Source organism: Sciurus carolinensis, chromosome 10 (genome assembly GCF_902686445.1).
Source record: "Sciurus carolinensis chromosome 10, mSciCar1.2, whole genome shotgun sequence".
In the NCBI taxonomy this organism is placed as follows: domain Eukaryota; kingdom Metazoa; phylum Chordata; class Mammalia; order Rodentia; family Sciuridae; genus Sciurus; species Sciurus carolinensis.
The window spans coordinates 133,005,298-133,030,426 of NC_062222.1; the positions used below are offsets into that span (position 1 = coordinate 133,005,298).

Here is a 25,129-nt window from a genome sequence, read left to right on the forward strand (position 1 = left end):
TTAGTTATATAAACCTAAACATAAACCAGTTTTGAGATGTCATTCACCATTTTTTTGAAATACTGAATATTACTAATTAAGTCTAACCATAACTTTAAAAAGGGGAAAGTGATAGAATTTACTGAAGTGGGAGTATAACCAAAATATTAATTTAACGACGTCAATTTTACGTATATCAGGACTGTCCAACAAAAATAATTTTGTCAGCCATTCATGATCTGAATTCTGGTGTATCACATCACTTAAATTATGGTGCACATAAAAAAGCCATGAGACATTTGTTTGGTAATAAATAAGGCAGTGGCTATTACTCATTAGTAGCTTTTTTGAGGTAAGCTATTAAGTCTGCCCTTTCTCCCTTTTTCTTAATGCCAGCAAAGATCACTTTTGTTCCAGGGATGTACTTTTTGGGATTCTCCAAATACTCCATCAGTGTATCCTCTCCCCAGGTGATGCCTTTGTTCTTGTTGGCATCTGTGTAACAGAATCCAGCAGCCTGATCTGTCTTCCGCCCAAACAGTCCGTGGAGATTTGGCCCAGTCTTGTGTTTGCCCCCCCTTTCTACAGTGTGGCACCGGGCACACTTCTGAACAAAGATCTTCTTGCTTTTCTCAACATCACCCATTTTTAATTCGTTTTTTTTGTCGCTAGTGCAAAGAAGTTTCCCGCTCAGAAGCCAGACGTCCCACTCTCTCCAACTGTAACCTCTTATACTCTTTGAATATAAATTACATCTTAACTCTTTGTAATCCTGTTTTAGTGAAAACACAGACAGAAAGTAATCTTAAACCTTTTCTGTTTACCAATTTATGAAAATACACATAATGTTTACATATATTACCTTTTGGAATTTAAGAAGTTAAGAATGCTTGATTTTACATTTAGTTGTTGATGTTTTAGTACTTTAATTTTGTAAATTAACCAAATGTCTCCTTAACAAACACATTTATGAAGATTATTCCCATCGATGTTAAATCTAATTTACTCATTTTTAACTGTAAAAAGCAAGATATCAGACAAGTGTAGTGAACAGTATTAGCCATTCTTGTTGAAGAAAAATCCTAGAAGTAATGGATATTCGATTCTAGACATTTTATAGAAACAAACATTCCATTGTCTGACCACCTGGAAAAATTTGTGAGTTAATACTTTTAAACACTTCTTTATTTTCATCTGTTTACCTAATTTAAAATAAACTTTTAATTCACAAGGAATAAAAGGCATTTGGATTCATTTCTCATTTAACTTTTAATTTATGAGTGTTTAGTCACCTATATGTCAATTTATTTATTTATTTATTTTTATATTTACAGAATGCATTTTGTTTCATTGTACACAAATGGGGTACAAATTTTCATTTCTATGGTTGTACACAATGTAGATTCACACCTTTCGTGTACTCATATATGAACGTAGTTACAATAATGATATTTGTCTCATTCCACTATCTTTCCTTCCCTTGCCCCCTTCCCTCCCCTCATTTTCCTCTCTACATAATCCAATGTTCCTCCATTTTTCCCTTACCACCCCCAGTTATGTATCATCATCCATTTATCAGATAAAACATTTGGGCTTTGGCTTTATGGGATTGACTTATTTCACTCAACATGATATTGTCCAACTCCATCCATTTACCGGCAAATGCCATGTTTTTATTCTTCTTTATGGCTGAATAATATTCCACTGTGTATATATACCACAGTTTCTTTATCCATTCATCTATTGAAGGGTATCTAGGTTGGTTCCACAAGCTAGCTATTGTAAATGGAGCTGCTGTAAACATTGATGTGACTACTTTACTGTAGTATGCTGATTTTAAGTCATTTGAGTATTAACCAAGGAGTGGGATAGCTGGGTCAGATGATGAGTCCATTCGAAGTTTTCTGAGGAATCTCAGTAATGTTTTCTGCAGTGGCTGCACCAATTTGCAACTCCACCTTTTGATACCATGTACCTGGTATATGGACACAAGTTCTTATATAGATAGAACAAAACAATACACAGGTGTGCCCACATACACATAACAGGCAGGAACCAGAAACCTTGTATCACTTCATGGGTAGATCTCCACAGGTAAGAGGCAATGCTCCAGATGTTTATTAAAACTTCTATTAGATTTAAACTATTAGAAATTAAAATAGAGCTTATCAGACTTTTACCTTATGACTTAAAAATAAGGTAGGCCTGTGCAGTTGGAAATGCTAGGTGTAAAATCCAACAGCAATGGTATACACTGAAATCAAAGGTTCAGGGGGCCAAGCATTGGTCTTTAATGGCTATCATATTTATTCTCCAAATCACCATGTCTATGTCCTTCTTAGGATATTGTAAGAGGAAATTTTTCCAATGCATTTGAAAGCTAACCCTTGAAAACTGGCCCCTAAACAAAGACAGAGTACAAAATCTCTATAGTTAGATAAAATAAGATTGATCAGAAAAATACATTCATTCAGGCAAACAGGATCAAATGTGAATTCGCCATAAACCATTAGCTCAAAAATATAGAATTATAAAAAAAGTTCTGAAAAAAATGACATGGCCATTAATTACTGCTGTAAAGGAGCATGCAGAACATCTTCATCAGACCAAAGTGTACTTTTTGGCTCAGTTTAGAATGAACTAATGAGAGAACCCTGAAATTCTTAGAAAAGATTCTCAAGGTAAAGAAGAACTGAGCATTCTCTTTTCCCTCCCTGTGCTGCAGTGTTTAGGGAGGAACTTGCTAAGAAATTAGGGTAGTAAGATAGTCAGCCATTTAATTCCTACAATTGGCTTGGATTTAAAAGTGAAAGCATAAAATCAAATCCTAAAAGCCCTGTGGACCTCCACAATTTGTATTTGCAATACAAGCCTTGGTTAGGTAGAGGCTAAGTAAGGGAAGTTGCTCTTTTGAGCAAAACCTCATGCAAAGGGCATTTTAAATATTTTTTTTTCCTTTCCCCATGTGGTATTCAGGCAAGGTAGGATGCAGAAAATATGTCTGTGCGTCAAACTTATCACATAGGTTTCAGTATGGAGCTAGTTGTGAACCTGCCATACTGTTGAGAGCGAAGCTCCGCTCTGAGCGTGAGAAAACCACTCAGGCACCTGCACCAGAGACACTGTCCCTTTGCCAGAGACGTCTCTCCATGAGCTTCCGAAGGTCCAGCACACCATTGCTCACCGCATGGCTCCGCCCATTCTCATGCTGGCTCAACCGGCAGATGTCCTTATACAACCCATGTCACAGACCGGGGAGAAGTCAGGCTTAGGGCCGTAACTGACCTTCGGCTACCACTGTAGACTTCCAAATGTGAAGACCCACGAAGTAAACCTATGATGGGATACATCTCTCTGTGCTGTGGGCTACAGGAATCTCCAGAGGGTAAGGAGGACATCTAGTGATCTTTAAATGCTACACGCGCTTTTCCCGGAGGAGGAGTCTACTGGAGGGGTGAATTGAAAATGGCTCCCTTTTGCAGTCAAAGAAATTGCAGAGCACATTGGAACATGGAAGCTGCAGGGAGAATCCCCGCAGGCTTGGAAAGGCTTACTGTGTAGACCCAAGGAATTTCTTCATGAACCACTCCATGTAAAATGTCCCTCTCTTAATGGCTAGTGCGGGAGGGGATACTCAGGAAAAGCGAGCATGGGTATGCAGTATGGCCACCCAGTGGCATATGTCATTGGGGCTTTCACTCAAGGCCACTTGGTAGACTGGTTGCCACAGGATACCCCACGGGGAGCAGTTGGGAGAGGAGTTGGGAGAAGAAACCTTTGGGGTTCACCTGGGACTGGCCCCACCCAGATCCTCCCCGTTGTTGCAAATCTTTGTTCTTCTCCATGAATCCAAAGGTGGACCGGAATGAGAGAGCTGCATCCTCATGCCAAATGCGTGCCGACCCTGGATAGGATAGTGAGAGACGGCAGAACCCAACGTGCCTGGACCACAGGACAGGTGACTGGGACTGCCGTGGACTTGGATACTTTCACAGAGTCCCGTAGAATGGCAGCTAGGACTAACTGCATTTAACTAGCTGATGGGTGCCAATTATTATCCTGAGAAAGAAAGAGATAAAAAGACACACCTGAGAAACATGAGGGGTGCATGTGAAGGAGCTTACCTTGGTGACGATCTTGGTGGGACCTCCGGAAGGGATACCAATGATGAAAATCAGGGCCGAGAACCATTTCCCTGATATGAAGATTAAACACCAGAGAAATGCAGAGGCAAGAGTAGAAAGCAAGTTTTATTTAAGGGATAGAACAGAGATAGACTTCTCCAAAGAGAAGGGGTTCCAGAGCTGGGTGTCCGAGGAAGTGGGGGTGTCCTGCCCCTTTCAAACATTTCAGATTTTGTTTGTTCTCATGCTCTCTCCTCCCTCCATCCTGCCTATGTGACTAGTGGGCCAAAGTGGGGAGTGATTCAAGGACGGGAAGAAAGCTGCCCAGGGGTACAGACAGGAAGGGAGCGACTCAGGGGCATTCGGTAACAAATCCTACAACTCCATGCAGGGAGGAGCAATTTCCAGCAGGTATTCTTGACAACAGGTTGGTAGAGAAGGAGAATTGCTCTGGAGGTATCGACATTTTATTTCCTCCTGAATCAGCCCCCATCTTCTGCCCGGGTGCGTCATTATGTACACCAACTATCCTTGTGCCCTCGGCTTCAATGCCATTCCATTTCCTGGAATCATGAAGCCCAGGGACAGTAGCTGCCCAGGTGGGTGGTTTTGAATTTGCTCTGGAACTCACCATGAAGGGCAGCCTTTAACTTGCTCTCTCAGGTTTTCCAGGTTTGTCAGCACCTGGTTCCCTGCATGAAACCCTTCCTTGGTAAATGCTTCTGTGGTTTCTGTTTCCTGTACTGAAATCATGCATCTTCTCAGGTAAGATACCTATATTTTTTACTGGGTCCTTCTGGAGGCAATTCCTTCATGCACTTTCAACCAAGAGACCAGCTACCTAAGTATATTGAGAATCAATAACATATTTGGTACTTTCTTAAGATTAGTTTAGTTGCTATTTAACTTGATACCATGAGAACTTGAAACCTTCTTCACTAAATACAGAACCATGTATAAGAAAATAAAGAAAAAACACAGAGGATGTTCTCCTGTGCCCTTGGGTAAAGTACACTCATAATAACCCCTTGGATTTATACAGCATATTATATTTTACGAAGCATTTACAATATCTCATTCAATGCACACAACAGACCTCCGAGGTATGCATGGCAATAATTATTGTCACATTCTATGCCCCTAAAAACAAAGACCTTCAGGAACACAGGGCCATGCTATTTTCTGTGCGGATACATCTTTGCACCTGGCTGTTCCTAGCGCAGAGGAAGCACATAATAAAAGCTGAATAAATTAATGTACCAGAAAACTACATTCAGAGGTTAGGTATTTTACCACAGTCAAAAGAGTAAGTAGTGAAACCAGGAGTGTAGGTCTGAGCCCTTTGCTCCATGTGATTATATAAAAGAAATCCTATTATTTACATTCACAATTCTGCAAGAGCTGTTGTAGGACCAGGTCCAATGAACCTGTTAAAAGTCAACAGACTTAAACCAAGTCCTAAATCTGTCACTTACTAGCTTGTGACAATTTCAGTGAGCCTCAGTTTCTACATGAAAGAAATGAACATGTCAGTAGCTCCTTCTTGGAGGGTTTTTTTTTTTTTTTTTTCCTTCTGCACCTTTGCACATGTATGGACAAGGTCATAGTTGGCCACATGATCTTGCCATACTTACAGTTGCATTTTTGAAAAATCAAAGATATGTAACATAGATTCCAATGAGCTTGGTGCTGGCATTCTTCCAAAGCCTTCATTTACTGTTTATAATTTATAGAGAGCATATACCGCCCACAGCATTTTGAGGCTTATGCAAATGTAATCTAAATGTATCTCACAGAGGTTGCTATCTCCCACATGTCTGTCTTGCTTAGCAGGAAAATTCACTCTTATTTGCCAAGCTCAAGTGAGAACCTTCTCTGAACCCCATCTGCGTTGCAGGGGAAAGTGAACTATATCTCAAGTGATGTGGCTTTATTCTGTCCTACAAGAGATCTGTTTGGAATTTCCAAAATTCAAATGCCTTATGGGATGTAGTCTTCATTCCCTATAAAATGAATAAGTTGGAGTTCATCTCTAAGTTTTTATCCTACTCTAAGAGTCTTGGATTTGGTTTTGTGTGTGAATGTGCGTGTGCCTGTGTTATCCTGTATCTTCTTTGTTTGTTATTTTGAGGACTATTTTCTGAAGATCTGCAAAATTTATTCATTTGGCAATCGCAACTTTTATACAAGTCTTACAGTAAAGCAAAAAGTCACTGAAAAAGGAACTGGAAATATCCTCTGAAAATCACTGAAATAGATGAGCAGCACTTTGCAAAGATGCACACAGGTTTTAGGCCTCGTTTGTCCTCTGAAGTTTTAAACTTCTAAATCATAATCTGAAAACAATCCCTGGCCAGGCTCAGTAGCACACACCTGTTATTCCAGTTAATAGGAAGTTTAAGGCAGGAGGATAGCAAGTTCAAGGCCAGCCTCAGGAACTTAATGAGGCCCTAAACAACTTAGAGAGACCCTGCCTCAAAATTAAAAAGAGAAAATAAGAAAGAACTGGGATGTGGCTCATTGGTAAGAAGTCATTGAATTCAATCCCCAGTACAAATATATATATATATATATATATATATCTGGGAGGACTTTGTAAGATGATAAAGGAAAAAACTGATCTAGTTTTATAGACTCAGTTATAAACAACAATCACTAGAGCCTGAATAAACGTGTAAATAGGAATTTCTAAGAATGTCAAAGTCAGTGGTGTTTTTGTTTTATTATTCTCATATTTCACATTTCAGCTTTTTTTCTTTTTTAACTTGGGAGACATTTCAAGAAATGCTGCATGCTGAGTTCCTCATTTTCCTCTTTTCCCAGGATTCCATCCAAACTCCTCCCTGGATGGGGGGAGGGCCAAGTGGCACCAGGGTGTGGAGGAGGGGCGGACGCCCTGACCTCAGCACAGAACAATCCTGGGTGGCCCCTCTGGCATTCCCAAGTCCTGCAGGCCTCACACTGTTTTCTGGTCACTAGATACAGGTTGACTTTTCAGTAGTATTTGTGCTGATCTCAAGGACCCTGAAAGGTCACAGATTCCTTCTCCCAGGGAATCCTTATACATACAGGCAAGGATTAATAGGATGTTAACTATTATTAACACTATGTTATCTTATTTAGCATATTTAGTATATTGTCCCGTATCATCTTATAGGACTTCCTTTGATTTGTGCTTCTTTCTTCTGAAACCTCTGTATTTGCATATATATTTGGTGTAGGGGATAGGACAGGGAAGTCTGGGGGAGTCCTGAAGGATGGCCTTTACACACAGCAAGTAAAGCCATATTGTGATTTAGAAGGATTTCAATAGGAAGGAAAGAATTACTGAATTAATAAAGAACCAAGCCAGCAAAAAGTTAGAGTAATGTTAATTCACTCAACAAAGGGATTTATGTTGAGATTCGTGAGTTCAGCATCTTTCACCTAACTTTCAAGTTTCCAAGATGTATTTTTAACTTAAAACATAATAACATTTTTTTTTCTAATTTCCTTTTTCTCTTTATTCATTTTCCTTTTGAGAGGTCAACTGGTTGACAATCAGCAATTTTTTTGTGTGTGTGTGACCCAACCTGAGAGAATGTCATTCAGAATTCTATGAAAAAATAATAATCCTAGTATTTTATTTTTAAATGAAGTCTTGCTCATGAATCCTCTATATAAGATAGGTGAAGTAAGCTGTGCTTCTATATTGAATAGAGGATGAGTGAGAATGAGTTCTGGAAACGGAATTGCTCCTCCTATGTCCCCTTGCCTTACCCCCAGGAGTACCGTGGAAGACCACTCTGTGGAGGTGTATACGAGGACCCTGGGGCTGAGGAAGCTTTGCTCTGGAACTCTGTATTCAGCTCAGCCACCGGATCTTCAGAGGCCAGTCCTTATTGCAAGATTGTTCCTTTGTACAAACTGATGAGTTCACCAGGAGATGCCTGGGGTTCTTTTAAGCGTCTTAATGTTGTGATGTTTTAAAGGCAGTCCCATGATTGTAAGAAAATAGTGTCCTGTTAGTGACTATGCCTTTCTTCTGATAGATTACCTCTCAATAATTCTCCTTAGCTTAATTTGATGAATGCAAAGTTGCAAGAACATCCAACTTCTGCAGAACTAATTTCAAACCCAAGTGCATGGACTTGGTTCCATCTGGGCCTAGAGACTTCCTGGATTAAGGAATGTTTCTTTCTTCTGCAATGTGGAGAAAAGCCAAAGGGAGGGATCATTAAATATTTCTTCTAGTTCTCCAGTTTGACCACACTGCCTGCCTTTGCCTCACCTGTGGAAAGCCCTCCCCTTCCACCAGGAGGAATCCCTGAACTTTTCACTTTGCTCTTTATTCTCATAAAACAATAGGTGATCGGTGCATGTTTTGATCCTACTTCATGAAAATCCTTAACATCAATTATTGAAATGGCTTTCTGTAAAAAGTAAGAAAAAAAAAAACCCTCTTTTTACTTTAATTTTTCACACTATATTTGGCAAGTAAAAACATGTTTTCTAGGAGGAAAAGTTTCATGTCACTGATTTCAAATTATATGTGGACCCAGTTAAAGCTGTAATTTTTTTCCCCATAGACAGATTTCGAGTTGGGGGGTTGGGAGGGGATGCCTTTATAATGAATAATGTGTGCCTAAGATTCATTTCCAATCCTGGACTTGTAAACATTCATTTGTGCAAATGCATATTTTTCCATACAGAGAATGCATATTATAAGAGTGGTTCTGGTCTATCAGTTACAGCAAATTCATGTTCTGAAAATCCCCTAAATACCCAATTTTCTGGCAACAGGGACTATCTTATTAAAAAGTCATTTTAGTTTACTGAGTATTGCTAGAAAAATAACGACTATTAAATAATCAGCTTTCTGCTTATTGGAGAAGTCTTTTCAAGAGCATAATTGATAGAAGGGAAGAGTTAGTACATGCCCCATGAATCTCACCATGCCCTTCTAGCTGCGTGGACTTCAGCTTTGTCAAAGCCCAGCCTGTTCATTCAGTGAATCACAATCAGAAAGAACTCAGTTAGATCTTGACTGTCTCTGTGCATACCAGGCTGACATCTGAATCTGACGTTTCTTATATTCTTTGAATATTATTAATATTGTAATTATGTTTGTGAAAAGTCACTGAAATTTTCATTTCATTTTTTAAAAAAATTTTGGTACCAGCGATTGAACTCAGTGGCACTTGACTGAGTCACATCTCCAACCCTATTTTGTATTTATTAGGGTCTCACTGAGTCGCCTAACACCTTGCTTTTGCTGAGACTGGTTTTGAACTCATGATCCTCCTTCCTTAACTTCCTGAGCCGCTAGGATTACAGGCACATGTCACCACATCTGGCAATCATTTAATCTGTTTTTTCTTTTTTTTTTTTTTTAACATAATCTATTCATACTTGGAAAAATCAAAATTATAAGGAAGTATGTAAATAAATATGAGCATGTAGTAAACAAGTATATAATGCCTTACTATCAATGCTCCCCAACACCTTACATTTTCACTAACTAAATATTAAAAATTTTTCCATCAAGTACATAACCATGCCTTAGTTTATATTATATCGTATATATACACTATGATTTAGTAAATATACCCCATCTATGAAATTGGTGGTGCTTTCCACTCCTTTTTTAAGTTAAAGTAATGCTTCAATAAATAATATTGTATATCATATGGCAGTTCACATATGTGAACATATGCATGCAGAATAATTTCTAGAAATAGAACTATTAATTTAAAAAGGGTTGTTCATGTGAGTTTCATCTACTTTCCAACTTGCACTCCATAGTCTTCACATAATTTCTATTCTTCACAACACTGAAAAAGAAAATTCACATTTCCCCCATGACCAACAGTGTACTTTTCAACTTTTTGATTTTTGCTGATCTGAAAAGTGAGAAAACTAGCATCTCAGTGTAGTTTGAATTTGTATTTATCTTATTTGTAACTGAAGTTAACATTTTTTAAATTAATTGTCAATTGGCATTTTAAAATGTTGAAGATACACTAGTGTTTTGTTTTGTTTTGGTTTGGTCTGGTTTGGTTTTCTGGTGCTGGGAATCAAATCCAGGCTTCCTACATGCTCAACAAGTGTTCTACCACTGAGCTAAACCAACAGGCTCAGCAGCATTTCTTTAAATTAATGAAACTTCTAGATATATCCTTTCTGTATTTTTCTTTTGGGTTGTTATATTTTTTATATACTTGATCAAAACTTTTGTATACCATGGAAATTAGCTATTTCCATGTGATATGAATTACAACTATTTAACATATCACATCTACCATATCATTTGCAAACATTGGATGTTGTTTTGTGGAAATTGGAATCCTTAGTGACATTTACATTTTGAGAAGGGCCTATTTATTCAGAAGTTATATGATAATTCTTCCATTTGTATCTTTGATTGTTTTTCAACTATTTTAGACTTCTTCCATTTGGAATATTTTCTGGTTAAAACTTCAAGTGTGAACACAATTGTTTTTATTTCTTTCTGAAAGTATCCAGTAGTGTTAAGGTATTTGATAGAGAGTCAACACTCACCCAGTTATTTTAGACTTTAGTAGTGTCCTAATGAAATTTCTGAATGGAAATTGGTCTCTTTCTAGCTTTTCTGTTCAATCATTTAATGTTGCTTAACTTCCAGAGGAGGTTCAATGTTGTTTTAATAATGATGGGGGCTTCCTGACAAGTTTAGTACCTGGAGGGACAGTCTGTACTGTACCTGATGTGATGTGTGTTTTTTAATATATTCCTCATTAATTTGTTTGTCAGCAAAGACAAAAAAGAAGTTCAGAATGATGTTGTCCAATTAAAGTAAAAAGATGCAAATATTTAAAAAATCAATTTTTCAGCATTTTATGTGCAAAATACTACATTTAAAGTTTAACTTGTAAAAGTCTGATTTATTTATAATGTTTTATGTTATTATACACAATTATAATTTTTTTTTAGCACTGGGTTCTGAATGCAGGGGCATTCTACCACTGAACCACATCCCCAACCCATTTTACTTTTTATTTTCAGAGAGGTTCTCACTAGTTTGTTCATGTTGTCCTTGAACTTGAGATCCTCTTCCTTCAGACTCCTAAGTCACTGGGATTACAGGTATAGCCACCACGCCTGCCAAAATGATACTATCTTTTTATTGTTTTCACCCAAGTGTACCGTCTTGAGCCCTCTAACCTGCTGAATTCTCTGAATCATTTTACCTCTCAGCAGTGGTAATTTAACTTTCCTACTTTTCTACTTACCACTAATTTCCCACATCTGTCTATATCTATGTATGCTCAGAAATCTGATATTTAAGGGAGAACCCTAATTCCTGATTTTAGTAAGGTTGTTTCTGTTATTTTCCCTATTTGTATGTTTGAGGCTAAGATTAATGTATTTTTTATTATATTAAGAATACCTGTATTACTATTTTATTTTTAATTAATCATAGATGTTAAATTTTATCAAAGGCCACTTTAGTAGCTATAGCTTTAATCATATTTTTCTGATTCTAGTTATATGACTATTTTTAATCATTGCTTAATTTTAAATAATTCATATTATCCTGAATATTATGTAAGATTATCTACTATTTACAATATGCTGCTAAAGCCTGCTTGCTGAAATTGTATTTATAAATTTTGCATCAAATTATTTCTTATTTAATTAAGTTTTTCTTATCTGTTTCCTCCTATTTCTATAAAAGTTCAGATTTGTTTTTCTCCTCTGTTTTTTGCTAAAGCCTCAGCACCTAGAACTATGTCCAGCACATTGTAATTGAACAAAACTAAGTTGAGATTTATTCATTAAAGAAATCAAGACATTTCTGTGTTGGCCTTCTTTTTGTTGGAGTTTAGCTTCAAGCTAAGTGCACTTCATAGAAAGCTCTGAAAGAATTTGAATAATATTATCTGTGATTTAAAGCTCTACTTAGGTTAAATTAGTTGGAAAGTTTATCTTGGAATGACAAATGTCATGCAGCAGATGTTTGGCTGGGTTCAGACCCAGTTAGTTCCATTTAATGTTTAAAAACAGATTTCTATTTTATCATAGGTTATATTCTGTTTTTACATGAATTTTTAAAATCCCCATGTAATAATGAGCCATATTTTTAGATCCCTCCACTTACAGATCTAAAATAAGATTATTTTGGCTATTTGCTATTTTGTATATGAGGAGTTTTCCTACCTATTATCAAATCATCTGTTTGTCTATCCACCTATCTATTTATCTAGCACACATAACCTATCTGCAAGGCATCTACCAGGCATAAGAATAGAAATAAATTCAGTAATCAACTATTTCCAATAACAATATAGCATCTTATTTTTCTAATTTTTGTAATTTATGAGAATCGGATCATATCATTTGTGGTCAATATTTAGGCTCAATATTTTTTCTGCTTTCCCACTTGTGATTGTATGTTGTAATTCATTCATTTTTATTACTGTACAATATTTCACACATTAAATTATTGGTTGTCTTCTAATAGTATGAGCAATACTCATATAAACATTTTGCCCTTGTCTTCTGAATCTCAAAAATCATTTTCAAGATACTTATATAACTGAGACAGCTGGTTGTGTTATTCATGGTCTCAACTTCATGTGTAACTCTCAGGTAATTTTCAAAGCACTTGCATTAATTTATAGTCTCACAAACAGTGTACTGGGGTTCAAGTCAATATTTACAACTGATAGTTGGTATTATCAGACTTCCTAATTTTTGCCAGTCTTATGTTTTGAAAGGATATCTGATTGTGTTCTTGAGCTACCCCTAGATAGCAATAAAACAGAACATATTTCACATGCTTTTTTTGTTTGTGTATGTTTATTATCCATTTGTCTCTCCTTTCTTATCCCATTAAGAGCAACTACTAATTTGATTCCTTTAGTTGTTACAGTATTTTTCAGTCTTTCTATGTTTTCTTGTGACAGTTCTGGTAAATTGCATTCTAGTAAATTATAATTTCTGAATTTTCTTCTGAGTTTCAATACTTTGGCATACAGTCATGCATGGATCATTTTAATTTTCATATTTTATTTGCTCTGTCACTATTTATGTTTCATTCCTAATATCTCTCATTCGTTTTTATTGAATCTCACCATGGGCCATTTATTTAACCATTTCTCTTTTCCAGAAGATTTGCTTTGCTTCTGTTGGATCTTCCATGCTAACACCAACCAGAGGTCACTCCATGTCCCTGGAGGTCCCCAACTCAACCAAGAATCTCAGGTCCACCAACCTGTCCACCAAGTGAAGATCATGTGCTCTTATGACTATCTGCTTTCCAGAAAATCCATTGTTGTCATCATTGTTTTATTTATTTAATGCTTAGGGTTTTCCTATAATTTCCCATGAACCAAACAGTACTCAGAAATCATATTTTTATAATTTTTTATGTTAAATATATGTGAATGTAGTGGTTTCCAGAGACAGCAGCCTAACATAATGTTACAAATCAACATTCCATGCATTCATTTCTAAGATTTATGAATACTTAAATTATGTGTTTCCTTTGTCATTATCACATAATTGAGTTTAGCTTCCTTATGAAATATGGATTTTTATTTAAAGTGAATTTAATTCATTCTTATTTTGATATATGTATTTGCTCAGATTTAGTTGTATGAGCATGTTATATCTTGAATATCTATATATACACCATTTAAAGAATTCTTACAGATGAGGTCTTTATCTACTTTTTTAGTTGTTTATTTGACACTTTTGATGGTTGCCTCAATAATTATAATTTGTATTTGACATCTTTGAATTTCTATTTCTCATTATATTAAAATCCTAGTTCTTAATCATTGTATCTGTGCTTCCTATTGACTAACTTGAACAGTAGAAGGAATTCACACTTAAAAATTGGTAAACTTAAAAATTGGTAATAGGTGACTACTTAGCTATAAGGATTGACCATAAATAAATGTAATGAACAATATTTTTAAGTTTCACTGAGAAATTCAGATACTGAAATTATAATATGCAAAATATTGAACAATTTTTATGCTGAATGAATAAAGAAATAATAAATTGGAAATCAAAAACTGAGTAAAGAAAAAGAGACCGTCTGTTTTAGTCACCTTTTTCACTGCGGTGAATAAAAGACCTGACCAGAACAATTTTAGAGGAGGAAAAATGTATTTCAGGACTCATGTTTTCAGAGGTCTCAATCCATAGACAGCTGATCCCATTCCTTGGGGCTCATGTTGAGCCACAACATGACAGAAGAGTGTGGCAGAGGGAAGCAACTCATATGATGGTCAGGAAGCAGAGAGAAAAGACTCCACTCTCCAGAAACAAAATATATACCCCAAAGGTATGCCCTCACTGACCCACCTCCTCCAGCCACACCCTATCTGCCTTCATTTACCTTTCACTTAATCCCATCAGGAGATTATTTCACAGATTGGGTTAAGGCTCTCATAATCTAGCCATTTCTCTTCTAAATCTTCTTGCAGTGTCTCACACATGAGCTTTTGGTAGACACCTAATACCTAAACCATGACACCATCAGAAGGATCATCCAAATGTAAAAATGATACAAAGGCACTCTTAAAAATAAAGAGTAAAATATTAAGTAGAAACAACAAAATGCATTTATGTTTGGTATCAGGTGAGACACATCTACAGAAAGAAAGATCAAAAGCAGACAAGATACAAGGGTATGGTCATAAAAATTGTGATAAGGGAGGATCCAAGATGGCAGCCTAGAGGACGACTGCATTCCATATTACTCCATGACTCAGGATTCAAGAGGAAGAAATATTGAGAGAGCCGGAAACAGCGTATAGCCACCGCACCAGACTTCCCTGCTTGGGAGGTAGAACCATAGACCAAGGCCCAGACCAACAGGGCACCTGGTCACAGTCCAGTGCCCTTGCAGTTGCCCATCTGTCAACACGTGGAGGTGCCTCTGCCCAATAGCATGGAACATACCCCACCCGGAGGCCACCATCCCTAAAGGGGCAGCTTCCTTTGTGGATCACTGCATTATCAAGTTCCTCCAAGACTTCAGGTTACTGAAGACTAGGAGGTAAGTTATTGGAAACCTGTAGGTACACTATAAGTCAAGAGGGGGAAACTGTAATACCTCAGATTTTCACTCCTAGAGGGGAAGATACCTGAGCTATATGAGAAAACAAGGGAAGAAAGTGTCCCATACATAGATGCTACATCAATAAAATCCAATAACAGCATGGCAGAAGAAATGTCTGAAAGGGAGTTCAGAATGTATGTAATTAAAATGATCAGAGAAACAAATAATGAGATAAGAGAGCAAATGCAGCCATTGAATGATCATACCAATCAATAGTTAAAACAGCAAATGCAGGAAACAAAGGATCATTTCAATAAAGAGATAGAGATTCTGAAAAAAAAAAAAGCAGAAATTCTTGAAATGAAGGAAACAATAAACCAAATTAAAAAACTCCATAGAAAGCATAACAAAAAGGATAGAACACCTAGAAGACAGAACCTCAGGCATTGAAGGCAAAATATTTAATCTTGAAAACAAAGTAACCAAACAGAGAAGATGGTAAGAAATCATGAACAGAATCTACAAGAACTATGGGATATCATGAAAAAGCCAAATTTAAGAATTATCAGGATTGAGGAAGGCACAGAGAAACAAACCAAAGAAATGAACAATCTATTCAATGAAATAATATCAGAAAATTTCCCAAATCTGAAGAATAAAATGGAAAATCAAGTACATGAGGCATATAGGACACCAAATGTACAAAATTGCAACAGACTCATGCCAAGCCACATGATAATGAAAGTACCTACCAAAAAAAATAAAAAATAAAAAAATAAACATAGAATTTTAAAGGCTGTGAGAGAAAAAAATCAAATCATCAGATTTCTCAACCCAGACCCTAAAAGCTAGAAGGGCCTGGAACAGCATTTTTCAAGCTCAGAAAGAAAATGTATGCCAACCAAAAATCTTATACCCAGCAAAATTTACCTTCAGATTTGATGACAAAATAAAATTCTTCCATGATAAACAAAAGCTAAAAGAATTTACAAAAAGAAAGCTGGCATTACAGAACATTCTCAGCAAAATATTAAATGAGAAAGAGATAAAAAACAACGATGTAAGTCAGCAAAGGGGGGAACTACCCTAAAGGAATAGCCAAATAAAGGAGAAACCAAGTCATGTTAAAAATCAAAAATAAGCCAAAATGACTGGGAATACAAATCATATCTCAATAATAACCCTGAATGTTAATGGTCTGAACTCATCAATCAAAAGACACAGACTGGCAGATTGGATAAAAAGAAAGACCCAACAATATGCAGCATTCAAGAGACTCATTTCATAGAAGGAGATACCCACAGACAAAAGATGAAAGGATGGGAAAAAACATACCATGCACATTAACTCAGCAAAAAAGCAGGGGTCTCCATCCTCATATCAGATAAAGTGAACTTTAAGCCAATGTTAATCAGAACGGATAAAGAAGGACATTTCATACTGCTTAAGGGAAACATAAATCAGCAATACATAACAATCATAAATATTTATGCCCCAAATAATGGTTCATCCATGTACATCAAACAAACCCTTCTCAATTCCAGGAACCAAATAGACCACAACACAATAATACTAGGTGACTTTAACACACCTCTCTCACCACTGGGCAGATCTTCCAAACAAAAATTGAACAAAGAAACCATAGATCTCAATAACACAATTTAGACTTAACAGACATATATAGAATATTCCATCCATCAATGAGCGAACACACTTTCTTCTCAGCAGCACATGGATCCTTCTCTAAAATAGACCACATATTATGCCACAAAGATACTGTTAGCAGATACAGAAAGATACAGATACTACCTTGTATTCTATCAAATCATAATAGAATGAAATTAGAAAAAAATGACAAAATAAAAAACAGAAACTACACCAACTCCTGGAGATTAAATAATACGCTATTGAATGATGCATGGAAACAGAAGACATCAGGGGGGAATTTAAAAAATTCTTAGAGGTAAATGAGAAGCAAGATACAACATATCAAAATCTCTGGGACACTGTGAAACCAGTACTTAGAGGGAAATTTATTTTATGGACTGCATTCAATAAAAGAAGAAAAAGTCAACAAATAAATGATCTGACACTATGGCTCAAAGCCCTAGAAAAAGAAGAACAGAGCAACACCAAAAGTAGTAGAAGATAGGAAATAGTTAAAATCAGAGCTGAAATCAATGAAATTGAAACAAAAGAAACAATAAAAAAATAGATAAAATAAAATTTGGTTCTTTGAAAAAATAAACAAAATTGATAAGCCCTTAGCCACACTAACAAAGAGAAGGAAAGAGAAAACTCAAATTACTAAAATTCGGGATGAAAAAAGAAATATCATGACAGACAATCTTGAAATACAAAACATAATTAGAAGATATTTTAAAAATCTATACTCCATCAAAATAGAAAATCTCGGAGACATCAACAGGTTCCTAGAGACATATGATCCACCCAAACTGAAACAGGAGGACATACACAATTTAAATAGATCAATTTCAAGCAATGAAATAGAATAAGTCATCAAAAGCTACCAACAAAGAAAAGTCTGAGACCAGATGGATTCTCAGCCAAGTTCTACAAGACCTTCAAAGACGAGCTCATTCCAATACTCCTCAAAGTATTCCATGAAATAGAAGAGGAGGGAAACCTTCCAAACATTCTCTGAAGCCAATATCACCCTGATACCTAAACCAGACAGAGACACATCAAGGAAAGAAAATTTCAGAACAATATCTCTAATGAACATAAATGCAAAAATTCTCAACAAAATTTTAGCAAATAGCATACAAAAACTTATTTAAAAGATAGTGCACCACGATCAAGTGGGTTTTATCCATGGGATACAAGGGTGGTTCAAACATCCAGAAATCAATAAATGTAATTCACCATATCAACAGACTTAAAGTCAAGAATCACATGATTATTTCAATAGATGCAGAAAAAGCATTTGATAAAATACAGCATACCTTCATGTTCAAAACTCTAGAAAAAATAGGGATAGTAGGAGCATTCCTCAACATTGTAAAGGCTATTTATGTTAAGCCCTTGGTCAATGTCATTCTTAATGGAGAAAAACTGAAAGCATTCCCTCTAAAAACTGGAACAAGGTAGGGATGCCCTCTTTCACCACTTCTATTCAACATTGTCCTTGAAACTCTAGTCAGAGTGATTAGACAGACCAAAGAATATGAATAGGAAAAGAAGAACTCAAACTATCCCTATTTGCTTATGACATGATTCTATATTTAGAGGAGCCAGAAAATTCCACCAGAAAATTTCTAGAACTCATAAATGAATTCAGTAATGTAGCAGGATATGAAATCAATGCTCATAAATTCAATGCATTTTTGTTCATAAGTGAGGAATCTTCTGAAAGAGAATTTAGGGAAACTACCCCATTCACAATAGCCTAAAAAAAAAAAAATACTTGGGAATCAATTTAACAAAAGAGGTGAAAGACCTCTACAATGAGAACTACAGAACACTAAAGAAAGAAATTCAAGAAAACCTTAGAAGATGGAAAGATCTCCCATGTTTTTGGATAGGCAGAATTCATATTGTCAAAATGGCCATACTACCAAAAGTGCTATACAAATTCAATGCAATTCCAATTAAAATCCCAATGACAAACTTCACAGAAATAGAGCAAGTAATCACGAAATTCATTTGGAAAAATAAGAGACGCAGAATAACTAACACAATCCTTAGCAGGAAGAGTGAAGGAGGGGTATCACAATACCAGAATTTCAACCACTACTGTTCAGTAGTAACAAAAACGGCATGGTATTGGCACCAAAATAGACAGGTAGATCAATGGTAGAGAACAGAGGACACAGTGACGAACCCAAATAAATACAGTTTTCTCATATTAGACAAAGGTGCCAAAAACATGCAATGGAGAAAAGACAGCCTATTCAACAAAGGGTGCTGGGAAAACTGGAAATTCATATAGAACAGAATGAAACTAAACCCCTATCTCTCACCCTGCACAAAACTCAACTCAAAATGGATCAAGGACCTTGAAATCAGACCAGAGATCCTGCACCTCATAGAAGAAAATGTTGGTCCAAATCTTAATCATGTCAGCTTAGGGTCAGTCTTCCTTAACATGACTCCCAAAGCACAAGAAATAAAAGCAGGAATCAATAATTGGGATAGATTCAAACTAAAAATATATTTCTCAGCAAAGGAAACTATCAGAAATGTGAAGAGAGAACCTACAGAGTGGGAGAAAATAATTGCCACATATATTTCAGATAGAGCGCTAATCTCCAGAATCTATAAATAACTCAAAAAACGTTACACCAAGAATACAAATAATCCAATCAACAAACGGGCTAAGGAAATGAGCAGACACTTCACAGAAGAAGATCTACAAGAAATCAACAGATTTATGGAAAAATGTTCAACATCTCTAGTAATAAGGGAATACAAGTAAAAACTACCCTAAGATTCCATCTCACCCCAATTAGAATGGCAATTATCAAGAATACAAGCAACAATAGGTGTTGGCAAGGATGTGGGGAAAAAGGTACACTCATACATTACTGGTGGGGCTGCAAATTAGTGCAGCCACTCTGGAAAGCAGTGTGGAGATTCCTTAGAAAACTTGGAATGGAACCACCATTTGACCCAGCTATCCCACTTCTTGGCCTATACCCAAAGGACTTAAAATCAGCATACTACAGTGATGCGGGCACATCAATGTTCATAGCTGCTCAATTCACAGTAGCTAGGTTGTGGAACCAACCTAGATGCCATTCAATTGATGAATGGATAAAGAAACTGTGGTATATATACACAATGGAATATTACTCAGCCATAAAGAAGAATAAAATCAGGGCATTTGCAGGCAAATGGTTGAAGTTGGAGAATATCATGCTAAGTGAGATAATCCAATCTCAAAAAACCAAGGACGAATGATCTCTCTGATAAGCAGATACATAATGGGGGTGGGAGGGAGGCAAGAATGGAGGATGGATGGATTGTATAGAGGAAAAAGAGAGGTGAGAGGGGTTTGGAGAAGGAAAAATAACAGAATGAGACAAACATCATTACCCTATGTACATGTGTGATTACACAAATGGTGTGAGTCTACTTCATGTACAACCAGAGAATCAAGTTGTACCCCATCCCATTTGTTTACAATGCATCAAAATAAATAAATTATAAAAAAAATTGTGATAGTATGTGTGTGTGTGTGTGTGTGTGTGTGTGCATGTGCGCATGCGAGCGTGTGTGTAATTCAGATGAAATCCTGCTGTTTGCAACATATATGACACTGGTGACATTCGACTGAGTGAACTGAAGTAGACACAGGAAACAAATGCTCCCTGATCGCATGTTGAATGCATATTCTACTGTTGTCAAACTTGTCCAAGCAGAAAGTGTGATGGAGGTGGCCAGGGCTGAGCGCAGGGAAATGGGAAGATGTTGGTCCATCGGTACAACTGCATGCTTCCAATTTGCAGAGAGGGTAAATCTCACGGTTCCAATACACACACACACACACACAGAAAAAGAGTAAATAAGTTAAGTACTGGGTATTTTAATTTGATTATTATGGTCATTTCCCAATGTATGCATGTATCAAATCTGAAATATATACTTTGAAAAAAGGGAGAAAGATCAATTCCTACACAATATCTTAATGTGTGGGATAGCACAGAGAAACAAGCAAAGAGAAGGCAGGAAACAAAGACCAGGGGTAGAGGGAACGGACTGAGAAGGAGCACCAGGTCCATCAGAGCTGCTCGTTCGGTGAGAGCAGAGGCCTGCAGAACCAAGAGCCATCCAGGAACAGAGGTATGCTGACGGGTCGCAGGCGATGGCAAAGCCTTCAGCCCAATCAAGGCTTCGCCAAGCTCTGTCACAATAGAAGTAGGTTCTGCCCTACAAGCCCCTGTTCAGCTCTTTCTGAATCCCTGACCCACGCACACTGTGAGATCAAGGTTTGCTGTTTCCGATATTAAGTTCGGGGGTGATCTGTGATGTGGCCATAAACAACTGACAGTATGTAGTGTGTCTTAGTAGCGTGGGCCACCACAACAAAACACCACAGGGCACCTTATGCAGTAGAGATTTATTTCTGCAGCCTGAAGCTGAAATGAAGGTGCCGGTCAATTTGGTTCCCTTTTGAAGGCTCTCTTGCTGTCCTGCAGATGACTGCCTCTCTCTGGGTCCTCCCCTGGTGCAGAGAGCAGGGGAGAAGCAGATTCCCTGGCCTCTTTTTTTTTTTTTATGAAAACACAATTCTATATGAGGTTCATCCTCAACGTCACCTAAATTCAAGCCATGTCAAAGGCCCCATCTCCAAACACAACCACAGTGGGGACTAGGTGTCAACATCTAGGTACTGAAGGCAGGACCACAATTCAATTCATCTACACTTAAGAAAACACTAACACTGAGTGGACCCAGAGGCTCCAACTGCTGCTAATTACAGAAACTCCGTCAAAGCCACAAAGTCACAAATGACAAATTTCAACTACCTCAATCATCAAACCTGGGCATTCTCTTCCAGAATCTGCTTGGTTTCTCTTTCTGGAAAATGCTCTTGTTCTTACTCTTTCTCTTTTTCCCCTTCCCTTTAACAGATACAGATGATTTTTTATAAGGAAGATTATTCTAATGCTTTTACACTCAAAAATATGTTATGGGCATCTTTCCAACTCAATGTAAAAAATAAATATGCAATGAACATTGGGCAGACTGCAGAGTATTCCATTACATGAATAACTATCATTTATATAACGTATCCAATATTGATGAGCATTTAGCTTGTTTCCATTGCTTTGATTAACAAAACTGAGATGAATATCCTTGTACATTCATCTTTGCAGTGCTGCTAAATTACTGCCTCAGGAAAGGTTTCTGAAAGTGCAATAGCTCTGCAGAAGCAATGGACACAACATTTCAAATGATTGATTTTCCTTTTCCATTTGCAAATTATATGCTCATCTTTCTCTGAAGTGATATGTTTGTCCCTGCATGGCAAAAAAAGGAAAATCAAGCTAAATCCCTCCCTACTTCACCTCAAACACATCATTCTTATATTTTCTAACTTACCGTCATTGTTTATTTAAAAAGTAATTCATGTTGGAATTTTTCTTCATGTCACGTTTAAAATACGTTAATTTAATACAACATTAGATTGATTTTAGCACTACCTTGCCTCCCTCATCTTTATTGAATTTACTTTGAATTACAAAACTAAAGCATACTGTTGTGGTAAAGGCAGATTTGTAAGTAGAAATTAAACTTAATTAGGCCATAGGCACCTTCAGCTCCTCTGTCCGGGGTCCTACCTTCTCCCCCGTCACTGCCAAGACTCATCAGCAGAGGAAGGGAAAAACTTTTCTCTTTCCCCTTTCTTCTTCCCTAGCGCCTCCTGCCTTTTTTCCCCCTTTTCATTTTTTCTTGTTTTAGGGTTTCTAGGTTGCTTGGTAGCCTAAGTGAAATAAGCCAGGCACAGAAAACAATGCAGCAAAAAAAAATTGAATCCATACAACTACAGAGTAGAATGGTGGTCACCAACCCTGTGGGAGAGGGAGGACATTGATCAAGGGTTCATAGAGTCAGTGACACAGGAGGAATAAGTTTTAGTGATATTTTGCATAGAGTCTTAACTGTAATAATTAATAATGCAAGGCACATTTAATAATCACTAAAGGAGTAGATTCTATGTTTCACCGCTCAAAACAATCCTAAGTATTTGAAGTGTTAGGATTGTTCACTGGCCTGATTTAATCATTTCACATTGTGTATGTGTGTGTGTGTGTGTGTGTGTGTGTATGAATAAAATGTACATACATGCATTAAAACATCATCTTTTACCCCATGAATATGTGTAAATATGAGTTAATTGAAAATAACAGTTTTAAAAATTTTACATTGAAGGTACCATGACTGTCATAGAAAAATCAATATTTGTGGTTCCCATTTCTTTCTTTCCTTCACTGTTCGTCAGTTCCCCCAGCTATCTACTGCTAGCCTTATAGCATTAGGTCTATCAAAATGGAGGGGCAGAAACTCCTCTCACAGTGCTTGGGTTGGTGGAGACCTTAAGAGGGTGCGGAAGTACCCATGTCATTGTAGTTACGGTGTCATCCACAGTGAGACGAGTCCCTTACCAGACTCATCAGCCAGCATGCCCCTGCTTAAGGTCTTAGTTGTGAACCAGTTCTTAGAGAAATAAAAAGAACGTATCTTCGATGATATGTAAAATGGTCCTACAGGAAATATTGACTGTTATTTACAGCTTGTTTTGCAACTACCTGTGAATTTGGTTTAAATACACTTTCTCCTTAGTTTATTTGTTTTTTTAACGACTCATTCAACCTGCTGAGGACAGGAGCTTGGCTTTCCTCATTGCACTTCGGTGTTAATTTTAAGCACCAACAAATGTTTGCTGAATTCCTAACTGAATCGCATCCTGACTCCAGGGCTGCTTAGGATGGCAAGACCTGAGCTGTGACCTAAACGTGTGAACGTTCTGGACAAATATGATATTTACCTCTACAAAGACTGATGTCATGCCTGGGGAGACGGGCAGCCCTTGACACTGAACCCCTGGTTCCCTGGGAAACAGAGCGCTCACTTACTTCCCTTCAGACAGTCCAGCGACCTGACAAGGTCTCTCTCCTAACACTCTGACCTGCAGCTCTTGATGTCAACAGCCTCTGGCCTCCCCATTAAGTCCAGTAGTCCCTGGCCTCCCCCAAACCCAGCAGCCTCTGGCCTCCTTGCTAAGCGCAGCAGCCCTTCCCCTAAGCCCAGAGCTCAGACTCTTTTCCTTAAGGTCCACAGGTGCTCCCTGTGCAGAGGTGCTGTGCCACTGTTCTCCTGTCGTCAGATCCCACAGGTGCAGGAGAGACCTGCCCAGGGGTGTCCCACCTTTCTTCATTAGGAAATCCTTTTTGTATCTTAGGAATAGTTTCTTACATCTTGGGTTCTGAAGGAAAATCATAATTAATTGTATTTCCACAGTTTAAGTTTCTTGATTTCTTATGTATTATCGAATACTTTGGAAGAAATGCAGGGATTTCTCAATGTTTTGATCTCAAAAAAACCCATCAAATGCAATTGCCTGCCACCCAAAGCCTTTCTTTTATTTATTTTTTTTTTGATTTGTTTTTATTGTAAACAAATGGGATACATCTTGTTTCTCTGTTTGGCATCCATTTTCTTTCAGAGCTTGAAAAATGTTGTTCCAGGCCCTTCTAGCTTTTAGGGTCTGGATTGAAAAATCTGCTGATATCCGTATTGGTTTCCCCCTGAATGTAATTTGGTTCTTTTCTCTCACAGCCTTTAAAATTCTGTCTTTATTTTGTATGTTCGGTATTTTCATTATAATGTGCCTTGGTGTGGGTCTGTTGTAATTTTGTGTATTTGGAGTCCTATAAGCCTCTTGAACTTGATTTTCCATTTTATTCTTCAGATTTGGGAAATTTTCTGATATTATTTCATTGAATAGATTGTTCATTCCTTTGGTTTGTTTCTCTAAGCCGTCCTCAATCCCAATAATTCTCAAATTTGGTCTTTTCATCATACCCCATAGTTCTTGGAGATTCTGTTCATGATTTCTTACCATCTTCTCTGTTTGTTCAACTTTGTTTTCCAGGTTAAATATTTTGTCTTCAATATCTGAGGTTCTGTCTTCCAGGTGTTCTATCCTATTGGTTATGCTTTCTATGGAGTTCTTAATTTGGTTTATTGTTTCCTTCATTTCAAGGATTTCTGTTTGTTTTTTTTTCAATATCTCTAACTCTTTATTGAAATGATCTTTTGCTTCTCGTATTTGCTCTTTTAACTGTTGATTGGTGCTATCATTCAATGCCTGCATTTGCTCTTTCATCTCATCATTCAATGCCTGCATTTGCTCTTTCATCTCATTGTTTGCTTCCCTGATCATTTTAATTATGTACATTCTGAATTCCCTTTCTGTCATTTCTTCTGCCATGCGGTCGTTGGATTTTATTGATGTAATATC

The 25,129-nt window shown here is 37.0% G+C and overlaps 1 protein-coding gene across 1 annotated transcript; it reads right to left on the reverse strand.

Moving 5' to 3' along the window:
- Positions 1 to 214: 214 nt before the first annotated feature.
- LOC124994683 (cytochrome c, somatic-like) lies at positions 215 to 625 on the reverse strand. Its single transcript, XM_047566889.1, has one exon. The coding sequence runs from the start codon at positions 623 to 625 to the stop codon at positions 308 to 310; it is 318 nt and encodes a 105-aa protein (XP_047422845.1). The 3' UTR covers positions 215 to 307.
- Between the last annotated feature and the right edge of the window lie 24,504 nt (positions 626 to 25,129).